The sequence below is a fragment of the Sarcophilus harrisii genome, chromosome 4, assembly GCF_902635505.1.
Source record: "Sarcophilus harrisii chromosome 4, mSarHar1.11, whole genome shotgun sequence".
NCBI lineage: Eukaryota > Metazoa > Chordata > Mammalia > Dasyuromorphia > Dasyuridae > Sarcophilus > Sarcophilus harrisii.
In genome coordinates this window covers 73,923,228-73,942,384 of record NC_045429.1, presented here as the reverse complement: position 1 = coordinate 73,942,384, position 19,157 = coordinate 73,923,228, and the positions used below count along the sequence as shown (strand labels likewise).

At 35.2% G+C, this 19,157-nt stretch overlaps 1 protein-coding gene across 1 annotated transcript in view; it reads left to right on the top strand.

The window, feature by feature from the left end:
- NIBAN1 (niban apoptosis regulator 1) overlaps positions 1-19,157 on the top strand; it is a 193,458-nt gene that overhangs the window by 65,103 nt on the left and 109,198 nt on the right. Inside the window, exons 2-3 of the mRNA XM_012547736.3 lie at positions 15,810-15,940; positions 18,031-18,162. Coding sequence (XP_012403190.1) covers positions 15,810-15,940; positions 18,031-18,162 — 263 coding nt within the window. The remainder of the gene's footprint in view (positions 1-15,809; positions 15,941-18,030; positions 18,163-19,157) is intronic.

Genomic DNA, 19,157 nt, shown 5'->3' with positions numbered 1-19,157 from the left:
TAATCTAGAACCAGAGGGTAAAATAGGAATTGAAAGAATCCATTGAACACTTCCTGAAAGAGATCTCAAAAAATGAAAACTCCCAGGAATATTATAGCCAAATTCTAGAACTTCCAGATGGAGAAAATATTGCAAGCATCCAGAAAGAAACAAAGTATAGTGGAGCCACAGTCAGCATAATACAAGACTTAGCAGCTTCTACAGTAAAGGAATGGAGGCTTGGAATATGATAATCTGGAGAGCAATGGAGTTAAGATTACAACCAAGAATCACCTACTCAGAAAAAACTGAATATAATCTTTCAGTGGAAAAAGTGGTTATTCAGTGAAATAAAGTATTTTCAAGCATTTGTGATGAAAAGACCAGAGTTGGAGGAAAAATTTGGTTTTTAGATACAGGATTCTGGAGAAGTATAAGAAGGTAATCAGGAAAGTGATGTCTTAAGGGATTTAATAAGGTTTATCTGTTTACCTACACGGAAGGATGATACTTATAACTCATTAGAACTTTCTCTTTATTATGGCAATTAGATAAGTATATATAGACAGAGGACACAAATGTGAGTTGAATATGAAGGGATAATATTTTTTTTTAAAAAATGATGAAATTAAGGTGTGAGAGAGAAGTGGAATGGTGCAAATTATCTGCATAAAAAAAGGAAACAAGATCATCTGAACCTAGAGAGAGGACTGTGGGGACTGAGTGTAGATCACAACATAGTATTTTCACCCTTCTTGTTGTTGTTTGCTTGCATTTTGTTTTTTTTTCTCATATTTTCCTTTTTGATCTGATTTTTCGTGTGCAGCATGATAAGTGTGGAAATATGTGTAGAAGAATTGCATGTGTTTAACATGTATTGGATTACTTGCCATCTGGGGGAGGGATTGGGGGGAATAGAGGGAAAAATTTGGAACACAAGGTTTTGCAAGAGTGAATGTTGAAAATTATGCATATGTTTTAAAAATAAAAAGCTTTATATAATTAAAATAAATGCCTATTGGATTGAGCTGAATTCAACATTGGATTGAAGTTATTAAGATTATTACTACTAATGAAAGCTGCCATTTGTATAAGCAAAACTAACTAAATAAATAAATACTATCTCAAAAAAAATAAAAAGCTTTAATAATAAAAAAGAAAAAAAAAGAAAAAAAGAAAAAAGTCCCTACTATCAAAAAAATTAAAAGAGGGCAAAAGAAAGCTTTTACAGTGGAGGGGCAGAATTGGCTTAAAGAGGAAATAACATACATGTTCAATAGGGGTCTAGAAATCCATCTTACCCTGCAAGAAAATAAGAGAAGAATGGATTTTGGGAAGGGGGGAGTGATAAAAGAGTGGGCATATTGGGAGAGGAAGTGGTCAGTGGCAAAACATTTTTGAGGAGGGACAGAGTGAAAGGAAAGACAGAATAAATGGTGGGGGAGGGGTGGAAATACAGTTAGCAATAGTAATTGTAGAAAGAATTTCAAAGCAAATTTCTCTGATAAGGCCTCATTTCTCAAGCATTGAGGGAACTGAATCAAATTTATATTAAAAAAATAAAAGCCATGCCTCAATTGATGAAATGATCAAAAGATCTGTGTACAAAGGGCTATAAATTCATGCAAATCCTTTGACCTAACAATACTACTACTAGGCATAAATCCCAAAAGAGATTCAAGGAAAAAGAAAGGAAAATGACCTATATGTACAAAAAATATTCATAACAGCTCTCTTCTCAGGGCAAAAACATTGGAAATTGAGGGGATGCCAATCAATTGGAAAATGGCTCAATAAACTATAGTATGTGTTTGTGATGGAATATTATTGTTCTGTGGGAAATATAAGGAGAATGCTCTTAGGAAAAAAATAACCTGGAAAGTCCTCTATGAACTCAAGCAATATAAAATGTACTATATACAAAGTAATAGCAATGTTCTGGGATGACCAGATATAAATGACTTTGCTATTCTTAGTAATACAATCATCTAAGACTACTCTGAAGGGCTTATGATAAAAAAATCTTGTCCATATCCAGAGAAAGAACTGATTGTATCTGAATACAGATTGAAGAATTTTCACTTTCTCTTGCTCTCTCTTTTTTAACTTAATTTTTCTTGAAGGTTTTTATTTTCATTAGGGTAAGAGATCTATGTTTTCTTTCACAACTTGACTTTTATAGAAATGTTTTGCATAACTTCACATGTGGTTTATTAATTGTGGGTGGGGATAAGGGAGAGAATCTAGAATTTAAAAAATTTAAAAAACAAATGCAAATTTTATTTTGAATGTAATTGGGGGGAAATATTAAATAAACCAAATACACCACATAAAATTCTATAGAAGTGATAGAACAAAGTTATGACATTCTTATCAGTATTGGCTCTGCCACTGTGTCTTTGCCTTAGTTTCCTCATATGTAAAAGGAGAGAGTTAGACAAGAATATCTTTTATTCTTTCTTTGATATAAGTCTTTGATATAAGTAGAGACTGTTTATTCCCTTATGATCATGAAACTAAAATGAGTCTTGTAGATGTTTTCTCCAGTGGTACAAATGGCAATCCTTCACATCTACTTCTCTTGTGCAGAGGTTGGGCTTAGCTTTCCGTAAGTTCATCTTAAATAGTACAATCATTGTGCTGTGGGATTCTTTTTCAATGATTTTTCACATCATGAGCAAAACAGTGGAGTACATGAGTGGAGTACATCTTACTTCTGCCATGTGACCTATCCATTTTCTTTTATATTTTTATATTTTCCCAATGACTCCAGTACTTATTCAGTGTTCCTTAATTAAATGCTACATCCTACTCACACATATGGTGTGATTTTCTATTGATGTCCCTGTTATACTAATTTTTAATTCTTTAAAGACTATAAAGTTCTAGGACTCCCAGACAAAGAATAAAAAGTGCAGAATATCGATTTATAAGATGGACTTTTATTTCTGGGAGGAACTTTGCAGTTTCCCGAAAGCAAATCAGCTTATTCTTCTTCTCTTTAATTCAGGTCCCATTGTCTTTCTATTTATACCATGCACTTCATATGGAAAACACACCCACACCCACACAAGATACAAAGTAGGAGTTCTTAACCTAGAATCCATGAACTTTTAAAAATAGCATTGTATTTTCCCCATTTATATGAAAAGGCATTTTAATATACATTTTTATAAAATTTTGAGTTCCAAATATTTTCCCTTCTTTCTTCCCCTTCTTCTTAAAATAGTAAACAGTTGAATGTACATTATATATGTGCAATCATGTAAAATATATTTCCATATTAGTCATGTTGTGAAAGAATAAATAGAACAAAAGGGGAAAAAAAGGAAAAAAAAAGTGAAAATAATATGATTTGATCTGCATTTAGAGTCCATTAGTTCTTCCTCTGAGTGTGGGTAGCATTTTCCGTCATGAATTATCTTGGATCGTTGTACCCCTGAGAAGAACTAAGTCATACTTGATCATCACATATGTTGCTATTACTGTATGCAGTGTTTTTTAGGTTCTGCTCATTTCACTTTACATCAGTTCATGTTAGTCCAGGTTTTTCTGAAATCTACCTGTTCATCATTTCTTATTGCACAATAGTATTTCATTACATTCATATATCATAGCTTGTTGAGCCATTCCCCAATTAATGGGCTTCTCCTCAATTTGCAGTTTTTTTGCCGCTGCAGAAAGAGCTGATATTAATATTTTTTCTGCATATAGGTCCTTTCCTCATTTTTATGTTCTCCTTGTAGTGGTATTGCTGGCTGAAAGGGAATGGGCAGTTTGGTTACTCTTTGGATATACTTCCAAAATGTTCTCCAGAATGGTTGAATCATGAGTTAGTTTTTTAAAAAATATATTTTGTTAATTATACCTCACTATAAGTGATTCACTTTGTAATTTTATATATTTTTAACTTAAAAACATTATTCCGAGGAATCCTCAGGCTTTTTACCAGAATGCTAAACAAAAAAGTTATGAAAACCTGATAGCATGGATAGTTGATGATTATAATTGCTCATATTTATATAGCCCAACCCTTAATGTAGTTAATGTGCAAGACCAAATGTTAAGTGTTTCCGGAGAAAATGAAATCCTAGGATAATAGATTTTGGTATTAAAGGGTTTAAAAGTCCATCTAGACCAAATTCCTCATTTGTAAACGAGGAAACTGAAGGACAGTTTTATATGTGAGGAAACTGAAGGACAGTTTTATATGTGAGAAAACTGTCTTTTTCTGGGTCATATATTTAAACACAGATCTTCCTCACTCCAAGTGCCCTCCTTACTATGCCGTGCTAGCAGAAATAGCAGCCATGGGTAGAGATACAATTTGTACAAAGAGAGATAAATACAAAATGAATGCAAATGCCAGTTCTCAAGATTTGTTTGTTTCTTGGGGCCACTTTTGCTGTGGGTTCCCAACCTAAGCAATTGCTGCTTAGGCGGTAACTATCCCCGTGGGACACAATTTTATAATGAAACAAGTCAAAATATCCAGGAGAAGTAAACAGTAAAGAAACAAGATTATGAAATAATAATGACAAGTTATATCCCAGTGACCTCAATAAAAACAAGCTCTATTTTGTTTGCGGGCAGTGAGCTTAACCTATTATTTGACTGGCTTTCCAAAAGCATTAGTATGCACATTATGAAACAAATTACAGTACAAGAAAGTCTTAGCACCTTGCTCAGTCTCATAAAACAGCCTCTGCAATTTAATTTTGCAGAGCTTCACAATCATTTGTGTTGTTTTGCTCCCAATAACTCTTAAGGTTGGTTCATATTTTTCCTCTTCTACAAGAAATGAAAATGGGGCCACAGAAAGGTTAAATCTTTGCATTCCTTTCTCTCCGGGGTCACAGAACAGAGCACAATGGGGACAAAGCTAAGATTAGAACCTACAACTTTAAATCAGCTTCATTAGGGATGATGTCATCCCAGAGGAGTCCAGCTACACTTTGTTTTGGAGACTTGAAGGAAGCCAATGAAACGGAGGGTGATTAACCATGTTTTAAAACATCCTGGAAATGCTGGATACCTACGAGGATAAAAAGGATATCCAAGAATGAGAAAATATACAAATCTGTCATGTTCTTTAGACTTTGGATCACTCTTATCTCAGTTCCTAAATACTTCCCACATTTTCGACTGGCAAGAAGAAGGGGAGGGGTGGATTTTGATAAACAATTTTCCAAGCAATTTTTCCATCTATTTTTATAAACCAACAGTATGAAAAATCCTCAACTTGACCTTTGAGCCTGATCTTGTTATGTTCTAAGGGTTAGACTTTGAGGGAATAGAATTTAAAATCAAATAAAAGCATTAAGAATGAGAGCCAGACGACTCTCTCCTTTCCCAAAAACAGTGTCACAGCTTTCTTTGGTATAATAATTAACATTTATGTAGAACTTTACATATACTGTCTCATTTGAGGATCAGACAAGCCTATGAAATAAGTAGTACAGGTATTACAATTTTGTAATTGGTGAAACAGATTGGAAAACATTTAATGTCACAATTTGCAAATTTTAGAAGTGACATTTGAAAATAGATCTTTCTGGCTGGACTTCAGGGGCTGAAGTCCACTCTATCCACTATACTACGGCTGCTGCTTCTTATTCCCCCTCCCCCATTTAAAGAGTATTTTATTTTTCCAATTACATGCAAAAGTAATTTTCAACATTCATTTTTGTAAGATTCTGAGTTCCAATTTTTTTTCTCTCTCCCTCTTAAACTTTCCCTCTCCCTAAGACAGCAAGAAATCTTATATGGGTCATACGTACGCAAAATTTTTAACATATTTCCATAATAGTCATGTTGAGAAAGAAAAATAAGAACAAAAGGGAAAAACTATGGGAAAGAAAAAAACAAAAAAAACCTCCTCAAAATAGTATTCTTCAAACTGCATTCAGTCTTCATAGTTCTTTCTTGTGGATGGCTTTTTCCACCCCAAGTCTACTGGAATTGTTTTGGATCACTGTATTGCTGAGAAGAGCTAAATCTATCATAGTGGATCATCACATAATCTTGCTGTTACTGTTATACCAGAGCTTCTTAAACTTTTTCCCACTCATGACCCTGGGTATAGGGATATAAAATAGGCATACAAATCAAACATTTGCTGATAATCATTACTTCACAACCCTCATATTCAGTTATGTGACCCCATATGGAATTGTGACCCTCAGTTTTAGAAGGAAACCTTACTGTTTCCATTAATTTTAATGCATCAAGGATCCATGCTTTCATCCATATGGCAGCTCAGTTGAATGGCAAAGATCATAACCACCTTCTAGAGTTGCTGTGGGGAAGGCACTCTCTTACTCTCTCTCTCCCTCCTTCCTTCTCTCTCTCTCTTTCTCTCTCTCTCTGTCTTTTTCTTTTTCTTTCTTTGTCTCTCTCCTGATAGTCATTGAAGTTAGTGAGACAGCGAGCTTTGAGCAGCCAGGAATACAGCTAGAACATTGCTGGACTTTGAACATTTGAACACTGCCTGTCCAATGTAGTTGGACCTGTCAGTTTGTGCTGGCTTTGGGAATCTAGGATTCCCGGAAATGGCATGGTGAGGCATTTGAAGTTAATTAGAAGGTTTTTTATTAGACAGATTGTGCCTTAATCTTAAATAGAAGTGGCTCCTAGTATTTAAAATAAGGCCAAAAACATCTCATCTCTTGTTTTAAGGATGAGCTTGTCATTTTTTTTTTTTTTTTTTGGTGAAAGTTGGCTTTTAAAGGGGATTTTTGTAGCTTTAGCTGAAATTACTCTGAAGAGTGATGTAAGCCCCAATGGAAGGGAAATCTCCATCTGTGTTGAACTTATGTTTTCAGAGTCTGAATGTTAACTTTGCATCTTCTTTTTTCTTTGTCCTTGAATAGCTTCCTAATCAAATTAGTCAGATTTGATATGTTCTCATTGTTTTGGGGGGAGAAAAAAAATAGGAGAATATCTGGTTTGAAAACACACTTCATTTTTCAGTGCTTGCGTTTCAGTCTTTTCAAACAAGCCAAGTATGGACTTGGCTCTGACTGGGGCAAACAGTGGAGGGATGTGCAAGGAAGGGCCTGGGAAAGAGGAATTAAATTCTACTAAATTTGGAAAAGAATGAAGAAGTGTTATAGATCCTAAAAACATTAAAGATTTGTGAAAAACCAAATGGCTTAGACTGGCTATTTTCTTTGATCCAGAAATGAAAGGGAATTTAGGAATGATTTGATCCAATCTTTTCAATATAGATATGAGGAAACTGAGGACTAGATAGATTTAGTGACTTGCCCGAAGTTGCAATAAGAAGCAAAGCCAGTATTCAAAGTCCTTGTTCTTTTCATTATGTGAGTTTCTAATGGGTTACCTTCTTGAATCTGGCAAAAAAGAATCCTTACTTTTATTGATTTTAATGTCTTATTTATTTGGTTTCAGTCCAGGCTATATAAATTGGGTACCTGCTACATACTTGGTATGAGCCTGGAATGAAGAGGACCTGATTTCAAATTCAATCTCAGATACTTTCTAATTCTGTGTGACCCAGGACAAGTCATTTAACCCTGTTTACCTCAGTTTTCTCATCTGTAAAATGAACTGGAGAAGAAAATGGCAAACCATTCCATTATTTTTGCTAAGAAAACTCCCAGTGAGGTCATGAAGAATCAGATTGAGTAATCAACTAAACAACTCATACAACTAGTACTATATTCTTGAAATGCATGTAAACATGAACATCAGAGCTATTATAATCATGGGATTGTTGGAGTGGGTTATGTAGAATGAAGAAAAACTCTTGTGAGTGGAGCAGTACAGAACTGGCTCTACAGAAAATGTTGCAGTAAGCAGCCTCTTCTTGGTCTCCCCATATTCTGGGTTATGTCCCCTCCCTTTGCTTACTGTCTTTCTCCAAATACCTCCTTTAATCTCCTCATTACTAAAGGTCTTCTCCCACCCTAAGGCCTTTGATTAGGGCACTGTGTGATTAGATATCATATTGTTCAAGACTCTTGGGTCTTGATTTTAAGGTCCTTATCAACTTTGTTGGGGGTGGGGGAGTTTATTGTGCTAATTAGTGGAAGCTGACAAAGGTATAGAAGTTTTGCTTTTTTTCACAGTGATTTTTGCTTTTCACTTTGGTTCAATATAAGTTACACAGAGAAAAGAGAGAATATTGAAAGACAGTTCAGCTCTCTGTCCTGGAAGAGCCCTATAGATTATCCATCTAAGTTACGGTTATTATTTCTTCAGTAGGACAACATTAAAACTACCCCCAAAAAACTAGTCTTCTCCAAAGACAGGTATTCTCTCTAATTAAATTGAGTATTTCCTGCCCACCTACCTCTGCACAAGTAGATGTCTGTTGTTAAAACTCAAATTCTGTCTACTCCAGTAGACCCTTCTCAGTCCCTACAATCCCTTCCAATACTTTCTCTGTTCAAAGTATCTCTCATTCTTTTTTGTATACAAGGCATCCCAATAGTGTTAGTGCAGTTCTTTCATAGCTCAAAATGAAGATTTTTGGGACTTATTGGGACCTGATTATCCTTACCTAGGGTTTACACTCCCATTTCTCCCATTTAGGCTGCCAAAAAACTCTTTGAGAGGACATGGTATGTATATTTTGCTTTTAAGTCAATCAATAAATCAATGAATAGATATCCCTAACCTTAGCACAGTGCCTAGAACATCCTAATTACTTAATAAATGCTGGTTGGCTTAACTTGACTTGTTGAATAAATGCTAAAAAAGTTAACATGTAAAGTTCTTTGTAAATCTAGTTAAATTGTCAAAGAAATATTAGCAGTTATTGTTCTTTTTGTATATAAAAAAGATGCATCTAAGGTCTCTCCTTTAGAACATAAACTCTTTGAGAACAGAAAAGAACTTTTTTTTTCTCAATTCTTTAAAAAAATTTTCCCCCACTTTAATAGTATTTAGTTTTTTTTCCAATTACATGTAAAGGGAGTTTTCAACATTCACTTTTTCTCCTCAATAGTATTTTATTTTTCCAAATATATATAAAGATAGTTTTCAACATTTATTTTTATAAGATTTTGTGTTCTAAAATTTTTCCCTCCCTTACCTCTCCCCTCCCCAAGACAGAAAGCAATATGATATAGGTTTTACATATACAATACTTTTAACAATATCTTTAGGGTTTTTTGGTCATGTTGTTCAAGAAAAATCAGACCAAACAGGAAAAAGCCATGAGAAAGAAAAAGCAAACAAATAAAAAAAGGTGAAAATACTATGCTTATAGCCACATTCAATCTCCGTAGTTCTCTCTTTAGGATGCAGATGGCATTTTCCAATTCAAGTCTATTGGAATTGTCTTGGATCACCACCTTACTGAGAACTAATGATCACATAATAATGTGATAATATAATCTTGCTTTTACTCAAATTCACTTTTGTAAAATTTTGAGTTCCATTTTTTTTCTTCCTTTCTTCCTTCCCTTCCCACTGGAAGGAACTCTTTTTACTTTTTCTTTGTATCCTTAGTGCTCAGAAGGAAAGGAAACAAGCATTTATTAAGCATATGTACCAGGCATTGTGTTTGTTACTTTATAAATATTTTTCATTTGATCCTTACAACCTTGGGAGGTAGGGGCTACTATTATTCCCATTTTATAGATGAGTAAACTAAGACAGGCAGAGGTTAGGTGACTTGCCCAGACACATTAGCTAGTTAGTGTCTGAGCCTGAATTAGAGTTGAGGTGTTTCTGAATTTAGGTTCAATATTCTATCCATTGTACCATCTGGCTGGCTCTAAGATAGCAAGCAGCGCCTGATACTGGAGAAATGTTCAATGAATTAATATTAGTTGATTGACTTAAAAGATTTGGATTCAAATGTGGCTCTTCTACTTTCTATATGAATTTAGTAAAGTAGCTTTCCAATTCAGATCCTCAGTGACTTTTATAAGTGGAAATTAAGGAGTTTGAATAGATTATTTTAGATAAAGTACTCTCAATCCTATTAGTGAAAAGGAATCCTGTATGATACCCACTCTATATGGAGTAGGTAAATTACAGTTATAGTTCTCCTCCCTTACCTAAACTGAGTTAATGCAATTTTAACTTTTTAAGCAGCCTTTTAACAAGCTAATTGGTGATGATCTTCCTCCCAAAAAATCTGGCCAATTTTTTTTTTGGTCCTTCCTCAAAAATTCCACACTTATATAAAGATTATAGCCTAGATCAAGCTAGAACAATGATGTCTCTGAGGAAACAAAGTTTTCTGGGTCCCACTTTCCTCTGTTCTTGCCTGAAAGTACTGCTTTTTCTTGCTTTGATCTGAAAATCCAAAATGGAGCTATTCTTTGCCCTCATTGAAATCTCTATGAACTAGTTTCTCCATTTTATCTTTTCCCAGTAAACCTTTCTGTCTAGCCTTAGCCACATCATATAACCTGACAAATAATTCTATCCTAGTACTATGTACAGCACATCTGAAACTCATTACCTTATGATTATTCCTGCCCTAGAAAGAAAGGAAAGGAAGGAAATAAATATTTATATGTATTAAGTGCTAGGCACTTTGCTAAGTGCTTTACAAATATTATCTCATCTGACCCTCACAAAACAGTCTGGGAAATGACAGATACTATTATTAAATTCATTTTGCAATTGAGGAAACTGAGGCAAACAGAAGTGATGTGACACCCAAATAGTGTTTCTGAGGTTATAGTTGAACTCTTTCCTAAGCCTGAAAGGCAGCTAGGTGGTACAGTGGATAGAGTGCTGAATCTGGAATTAGGAAGATTCGTTTTCTTGAGTTCAAATCTAGCCTAAGACACTTTATACATGTGTGAGCCTGAACAAGTCACTGAATTCTTTTGTCTCCATTTCCTCATCTGTAAAATGGACTGGAGAAGGAAACAGCAAATTACTCTGGTGTCTTTGCCAAGAAAACCTCAAATGGGATCACAGAGAGTCAGACATTATTGAAAAAAAAAAAGATTTAATGACTTTCTGATTCTAGGTCCAGTGTTTAGAATACCACTTAGCTTCAGAGGTAGGTTTATTCTCAGATTTTCATACATTGGGGAAGTTCCCTTCCCCTAAATCAAACCTCTACAGCTGGAAGAATCCCCAGAGATCATATAGTCCAAACTTCCTCCTTTTACAAATGAAGAAACTGAGGTCCAGAGAAATTATGAAAGTTATTAGTCACACATCAGAGCAGATTTGAGTTTCACTGGGTTCTAGGGCTCTTTTATCTTTCCACCTGTGATTCCTTGCCTCCTTGTAAAACTTTTTTCATTCATGTATTGGAGCCAATTGTTGGGCTAATCACATTATGCAATTCTGACCTCCTACATATTGTTTGGTGAGGTGATGGTTACTCCATGCAGGAATCCTGTTTCTGGATTCTTTTGTCACATGGATGGAAAAAAACCAGAACAATTAAACCAACCAGCTTGCAGACAGCCCCACCTCCCCTTAATTAACCATTCCTGACTAAGACTTTATAATAGGTACAGGAAATCAAGTTCCTCATCAGAGTTCTAGTCTCTACAAAACAGAATAGTCTTTCATCCTAAATGTTTGCAAACATCTTAGCAGCCACATCAAACACCTGCAGGCTTCTCTTGGGGTAGACAAAACAGTTGCCTGGACCTCAGAAGGCACAAACAGTTCAAATCTTGGTACTCGTTTTTCTATATCTGAAGTGTGATTCATTCTCATTCTTGGGCGTGCTCCAGGAAGAGTCTTATTCTCATTTTCTTTCAGGAGAATCACCCAAATGGTGAGAGAATGTTATTGCCTCTGCACAATCTAAAAGCCAATAAAAAACACTGGCCAATTAAATGATGATAAAGCTGTTGAGTCTGTAAAAAGTATTATGCAAATACTGACTAATAGCAATACTGTAAATCTGCAGAGCAAATAAAAGCTGGGTCGAGCAAAATTATTATAGCTTTTATTTGGATTTCTAGGGAACCTATTATTAGTGGATCTTAATATGCCTTATAAGTAATCATTATTAACCCCTATCACAAACAGGAGAAGTAAATAGCATTTTGTTGAGGGAATAAGCCAGAATCCTCTTCTCTCTCATAAATAGCCCAAGGCCTAATTGCCCATGTGCAAATTAAGAATTACTTATATTGGGGATATTTATGGACTAAGAACTCTCTTTCACTGGGGGTTTTGCAAGTCCCCAAAGCTGACTCATAAATTTAAGCCTTGTGATTTTTATTATGTTATCTGCTAGCCTGGAGAGTTGTTCAATTTACTCTGTCTTTGTACAGTATTAGAACATGGCGTTTGTTTCGGGAACTCCAACAGGATCTCACTGGCATGTTAAACTCCATCCCTTTGTCCTCTGACTGCTGTGTGTAATCTGGAAACAAAAGGTCTGTTGGCACAGTAGGTTTGGTTTGAGCCTCTTCAAAGATTAGGCTGATGAAATCAAGTTCTCATGAAAGAAAGTATCTTAAAAAAAAAAATTCTATTGCAAAGAATTTCAAGGCAGCAACCGCCTCATCATCCCCTTATGCACAGGTCTCATTAGTTTTCTAACCCCACTGTTCAGGGAGAGGGTCTTATTTACTTGTTTGCATACCCAAGAGCTTGAGCTGAAATAATAATAAGTACATTTACATATCATTTTAAAGTTTGCAAAGTACTTCCTTTGTATACTAGTTTTCTTCTGAGTATTATGATAATGACTGAGATAGATGCTATGGGGATTATAATTCCCATTTCATAGATGAGGGAATTGATGCCCAGAGAAGGAAAGCGGTTTATGGGAGTTCACACAGATATTTTATGACAAAGCTTGAGCTTTCAGGCTTCCTGACTCTCTATTCAAAGCTTTATATTTTTGCATAGTGCTTGTGCTTGAAATGTGAAGGAATAAGTATCGTAGGATTAAAATAATAATAACTTACATTTATAAGACACTTCAAATTGTCCAAAGAGTTTTCCTGTACTTTATGTAATTTAATTTTTGTGACATCTAGATAAAGTCAGTAACTTGATTTTTAAATACCCATTTTATGGACTAGGAAATTGGTTGGTTGGTTGTTGACCTTTGTTCTCAAAGAGAATCAAAATGACATCACTATGTTCGAGTTGGGTTACAGTGTGATCAGTAAGAGCTTGGAATGCTCTGCCACAGTTTGGACACAACCAGTCCCTTTGAGCATGTGGAGTGGCTTCTGTAGCTTTGCACATCTCACGCTTTTTCTGAGCTAATTCAATTCTGCTTTGCTCATCGAGCCCAGCACCTCTGAGGCGGGCACGCCATGCTGGGCGGTCCTGTGCCAGTGTCTCTCATGTCATGCAATCAATTCTAAAGTTAAGAAGAGAGACTGGAAGACTGTCCTTGTGTGGCTTTTTCTGACTACCTTGTGAGCACTTGCCCTGTGTGAGTTCCTCATAAAATAATCTTTTTTGGCAAGCATACATTTGTCCTTCCAACTGAACTTGAAAGGATTCGTAACCTGGCCCAGTTCATCCAGACAAGAAAATGTAAACTCCTTGAGGGTAGGAGCTAAATCACTTTTCTTTTTCTATCCCAGATACCTAGCCATTTCCTGATACACAGAACCAGACATTTAATAATTGCTATTGGTAATAAGGGGTAAAAGGGAAGAGACAAATTTAGGTCTTTTCTGACTCCAAGTCCAATGCTTTCCTCTGAACCTACTCCTTCTCCGCCATTATAATGAAATATATAATTTCACCATAACTTCAATAATAGCAACTCATTTTCTGTTGCTTTAGAGTGCTAAAAGTAATTCTATGACTTAGAGAATTATAATTGCTAATATGGATGCAATTCTCTGCATATTCATCTCATTTGATCTTGACAACAATGGGATGAGATGGGTTCTATTTTACAGATGAGAAAATTAAGTTTCAGATTGGTTAAATGACTTGTCCAAAGTCATAATGATAGTAGATGTTAAGTCAGGATTCAAACTATGTCTTTTCACTGTCACCCACATTGATAAGTGAATAAATGAAAAAAAAATTTAGCATTTACTATGTGCAAGTCATTGTGTCAAACTCTGAGGAAACAAATGGTTCTCGAGGCACTCATATTCTAATAGGGAAAGACATCATATAGAGGAGGTTTTATACAGCACCATCCAAATGCCTCATGTTTCCTTAGTGTACAATAGCAAAACAGATGGAAAATGTATTTCCACCAATAAAACCATATCCATTTTTGATATTAAACCATTTCACAGTGCCAAGGATTTTGGTGATGAGAACTTTCCTTTCCATGTCTTCAGCACTTGAAGAGAAAGTTAATTGCCAGGTCTCATGTCTGCAAAGGCTGATTCCCCAGATCATAACTTGGGGCGGGGGGGAGGTAGGGAAGATAGACTGTCTGGAAGCAGGGCCCAGTGATCAAGGTAAGAGAGGTTCAGTGCTCTTCTTGGGGTACTTGGACATTCCTGCTTGTTAATGGAATTTGGTCAGTGATTGGTTGTTGGCCAAGTCACAAAACCAGCAAGCAATTATTAAGCACCAACTTTATACTGGGTATTGATACAAGCACTGGGATACAATAAAAAACAAAAAGCAGTCCCTTTCTTTAATAAACACCCAATCTAATGGGAGATAGTCAATATGAGGCAGCTAGATGGCAGAATGATGAGAGTGCTACTCTTGGAGATAGGAAGTCCTGAACTGAAATTCTGCCTCAGTCATTAGTTTGGTGACCTTGGGTAAGATATCTAACTTCTCAGCCTCAGTTTCTTCATCTGTAATAAGGAGTTAATGATAGCACATATTTCACAGGGTTGTTGTAAGTATCAAATGAGAGAATATCTATTATATGATATATTTGTTTTATGTGTTTATATTATATATAATGTATATATATTTATAAATTTTAAAGCAATATATGAATGCTGGGTATTATTGTTAGATCCATAACTTATTATACTGGTAATATTATAATTTTATCTTACTTTTCCTAAACTTAAAAAATGATAATCAATGATTGAATTCCTTAACTATTTTTTCTCTCTAGGTGGTTAAAAATAGGTGGCAAACTTTGGTTAATAGAAAGTTGTTTTATATGTGTTTCTTCTTAGATTAAAAAGGGTAACTAAGTGGTAGTCAGGAAAACTCATCTCTGTGAGTTCGAATCCAACCTCAGATACTTTCTAGCTGTGTGACTCTGGGCAAGTCACTTATTCCTTTTTGCCTCAGTTTCTTCATCTGTAAAATGAGATAGAGAAAGAAATGGCAAAAACCACTCCAGGATCTTTGCCAAGAAAACCCCAAATAGGATCACAAAGAGTTAGGCACGACTGAAAAATGACTGAACAACTGAACTTTGAAGAGAAAGACCATAGTTAGTTCTCTGCTAAACTTATAATAGGTGCTGAATAAATGATTGTTAATTGATTGGTGAATAATTTTAAAAATATATCCAAGGGTTATCTAGATGGTGCAGTGGATAGAGCCCTGAAGTCAGGAGGATCTGAGTTCAAATCTGATCTCAGACACTTAACACTTCCTGGATGTGTGACCCTGGTTAAGTCACCTAACCTAATTGTCTCAGCAAAATACACACACACACACACACACACACACACATACACTCACTCACTCACATATATATCCAGTCTTCCATCTGTAGTCAGATCAACTTAGAAAATGTCATTGGACAGGTGCTTTTTAAGTTCTTCCTGGCTAGGTGTAGGAAGAAACTTCACATCTTACCTTTTAACTTTAGGTGCATTTGACAGGTAGCTGGGAAGGAAGAAAGGAAGTTACTTTATAATTTATTACTTGACCTATATGACCTTGTCTATGCTAGAAGCTCTGGATGGTGTTATAAAAATTATAATTTTTCTTTTTACTTCCCCCCACCTCAGGCAAAACTGAAGCTGCTATCAAAAACTTCAGTCCCCATTATCGTCGCCAATATTCTGTGGCCTTCTACAATGATGTCTGGAGTGAAGTTGAACAACATAAAGACCTGAGATCCCAGTTCTTAAAAACCAAGGTAACCCAAATCTTGGGAAAATGTTCATAGAATGCTATATCTAGGAATAGTTTCTTGGCCTTCCCTTTCATACATCTACATTTGCCACTAGGGAAACTTTCATGTCTCCCTCTCTCTCTGAAATAACCAATAACTTGAATAACAGATAAAATAAGGATTTGTCCTAAAATTGTTTAGAGTCCAGGAAGACAGCAACATAATCTGTCTGGGAGCCAGAGCATATGATTTCCTGCTGACAAAGTTACCCATATAAAAAGAAAAATGGCACTCTTCCATTTTCATTACACCACATATATATATTTTTCATTTTGATGGTTTGATATCAGGAAATTTGCATTGCTATGTAGAACGTTAGTAAAAATGTCAAGGTTTCAGTGCCTCAAAACTATTAGGATTTTCATTTTGGTGATAGATTCCCCTGGGTTTCTATTCCAATCCCTTGAATACAAATAGACTATATGCCCCTTTTCCCTTTTTCATTTATATTCATAACCCATGACCGTAAACGCTTATTGAGTCTTGTTTTGATGTAGAATTTCAGCTAGGCTGACATCCCCGGAGACTGATTGATGTCCCTATAGAGTTATAAGTTCAGCTTCTGCCTTAGACATGAGGGCTTTTTCCTCCAAAGGAGAATGAAGGAGCACTTCCTTTGGCCCTTTCATGAATCTAAAAAGGATATTGTTTAATCTGTAGTTAACAAATAATAGTTGGTAAGGTAACAAGAGCCTTTAAACATTAAAATTAGGGAAGGGGAGAGGATTTTCTCCCCAAGTGATATTTAAAATAGGATTACATGCCAGTTATTTAGAATGGTTTAGATAAAAATTCAACTTGGACGTAAAGGGATAGATTGGATAACTTGTGGTTCACTGGAGAGAATGCTGGGATTAGTCCAAGAATCTAGATCTGATTCCCCCAGTCTGCTGCTTCTCACCAGTCAGATTTGTTGAAGTCAATTCATTTCTTTGTGCTTCAGTTTCCTTGATTGTTAAATGAGGGAGTTGAATTATTAGACCTCTGGACCAGCTTTCAATTCTAACTCTATGATTTGTGATATAAGATTTTTAAAAAACCCTGCAACATAATATGTAAAAAGCGGTAGACCCACAATTTTGTGTAAGATAATGAAATAGAAAAAAAAAAAAGTGAAGGGGGTAGTAATTCCCTTGAGTTTATAGGGACAAGGCATATTGTGTATGGTTAAACAAAAAAGAGAATCAACTGAAAATCTGTCTGTTTACTCGGTTGATGTGATTTCTTAATCTAATATAGGGCAAAGAGAAAAAATAAATGAGCATGGTAGCGGGGAAGAGAGAGGGAGAAAAGACAGAAAGAGAACATGAGAACAAGATAATTTCTTTTAAGATTCCTGTTAAACTTGAGTCCAAGCTTAATTTGAAAAGAGTTTAGTCCTTGCTTCACAAGAATTAATTATAACTTCCTAGTAATCAAAAAGTTACAAATTAAGTCAACTTCGAGGTACTACCTTACCTCCATTTAAATTGGCAAAATACTGCCTGTTACTTGTGAAGAAATAGTTATAAACATTCATTGCTATTGGAATTGCAAAGTTAAAAAATCTTTTGGGAGAGCTATCCATCAACAAGCATTTATTAAGTACTTACTATATGCAAAACATTTTGCTAGATGCTGGGGTACAAATACAAAAAATGAAACTATGCTTACTGGCAATTGAGAGGTATGCAATAAAAGTTCAACACCTCTCCTCTCTTTCTTCCTCCCCCCCAACATCCTTTGATCCAGTAATTCCATTGTTTTTAAAAGATGTTTTGGGAAATTATAAAAAGTAAAAAGGGAGATATCTATTCATGATTTTCATAGCAACATTTTTTATAATTGCAAAAAATTGGAAACAACAGCGAATAGGATCGAATAAACAAATAAAGAATCCAGATGGAGCTTTAGAGCGAGTGACTCAAAAGCTATTATTTCAGTTTATGCATTGAAATTCTTTTATTAAAAAATGTAAATAGCTGCAAAGTATATCTCCTTATCTACATTGATTAATAATATAAACCTTATGATAAATTAGCAAAGAAGAGCTAATTGTATTAATTTTCTTTTAGCCACCCTTGGATACAGAGACAGTCTTGTTTGAAGGAGAACTATCCCATTTTGCAGATGACCTAAAGAAATGGAAAGACAGATACATTGTGGTTAAAAATGACTTTGCACTGCAAATCTATGAAAACAAAGAGGTAAAACTTTCTACCACCGGTTTTTAAAGTCTTCTTGGACAGTGGTTGGGTGAGTTGGGATGCCCATTCTTTCCTGATTTATTTAATGAAGTCTACCTTTCCTGGATAAATCTTGTACTGTGCCCCATAGGTCAATTAATTAAAGCCCTGTTGGGAAAGGGGAATTAAATTCCAAAACTCAATTCCTTCCATTAAGATTTGTAAATGATAGGAGTGCTATATATTCCTTTCCCATAGAGATAGTCTTGAAGAAAACTGGCTTCAATGTTTTAGCAATAGATCTGGCTACTCCTAAGGAAGGGAAGTAACTTCCATCTGCCTCCATTGGCTGATGTAATGGAAAAGACGAAAGTAAAATATAAACATTTGAGAGAAAGGAATAGTATTAATGAGTGTATCCAAATCTGGAACACAGTAGCCACTTAAGTGCCAGATTCTCTCACATGTCTTCCTTGAACCTCCTTAGAATCTCTCCTCCAGCCTTAGCCTTATACCTCTCCTTTCTTTCTGCCTTAGGATTTCTGCTTCTATATAATCAGGCATCTAATGCAATGAGAAATCAAGGGGACTGATAGAGTGAAAATAAAGGACTGAATTAAGAGTGAGAGGACCTGTTTTAAAATCCTGGCTCTGCTATTTACTAGCTGTTTGATTTTGGATATGTGGACTTAACCTTTCTTAGCTTGTTTCCTCATTTGTAAAATGTGTGTATATACATGTGTGCATGTGTGTATATGTCTGTTAAGGGATTTTTAATCTTTTTTGTTTCATTGACCCTTTTGGAGTGTCTGGTGAACCCTTTTCAGAATTGTGGTTTTAAATACATAAAATAAAATACATACATTTACAAGGGAAGCCAACTGTATTAAAATACAGTTATCAAAATATTTTTAAAAACAAGTTCACAGATCCGAGGTTAAGAACTCTTAGACTAGATTATCTTTAATGTCCCCTGTGCTTTTGAAACCCTCTGATATGGTATATTTGTGTTTGAA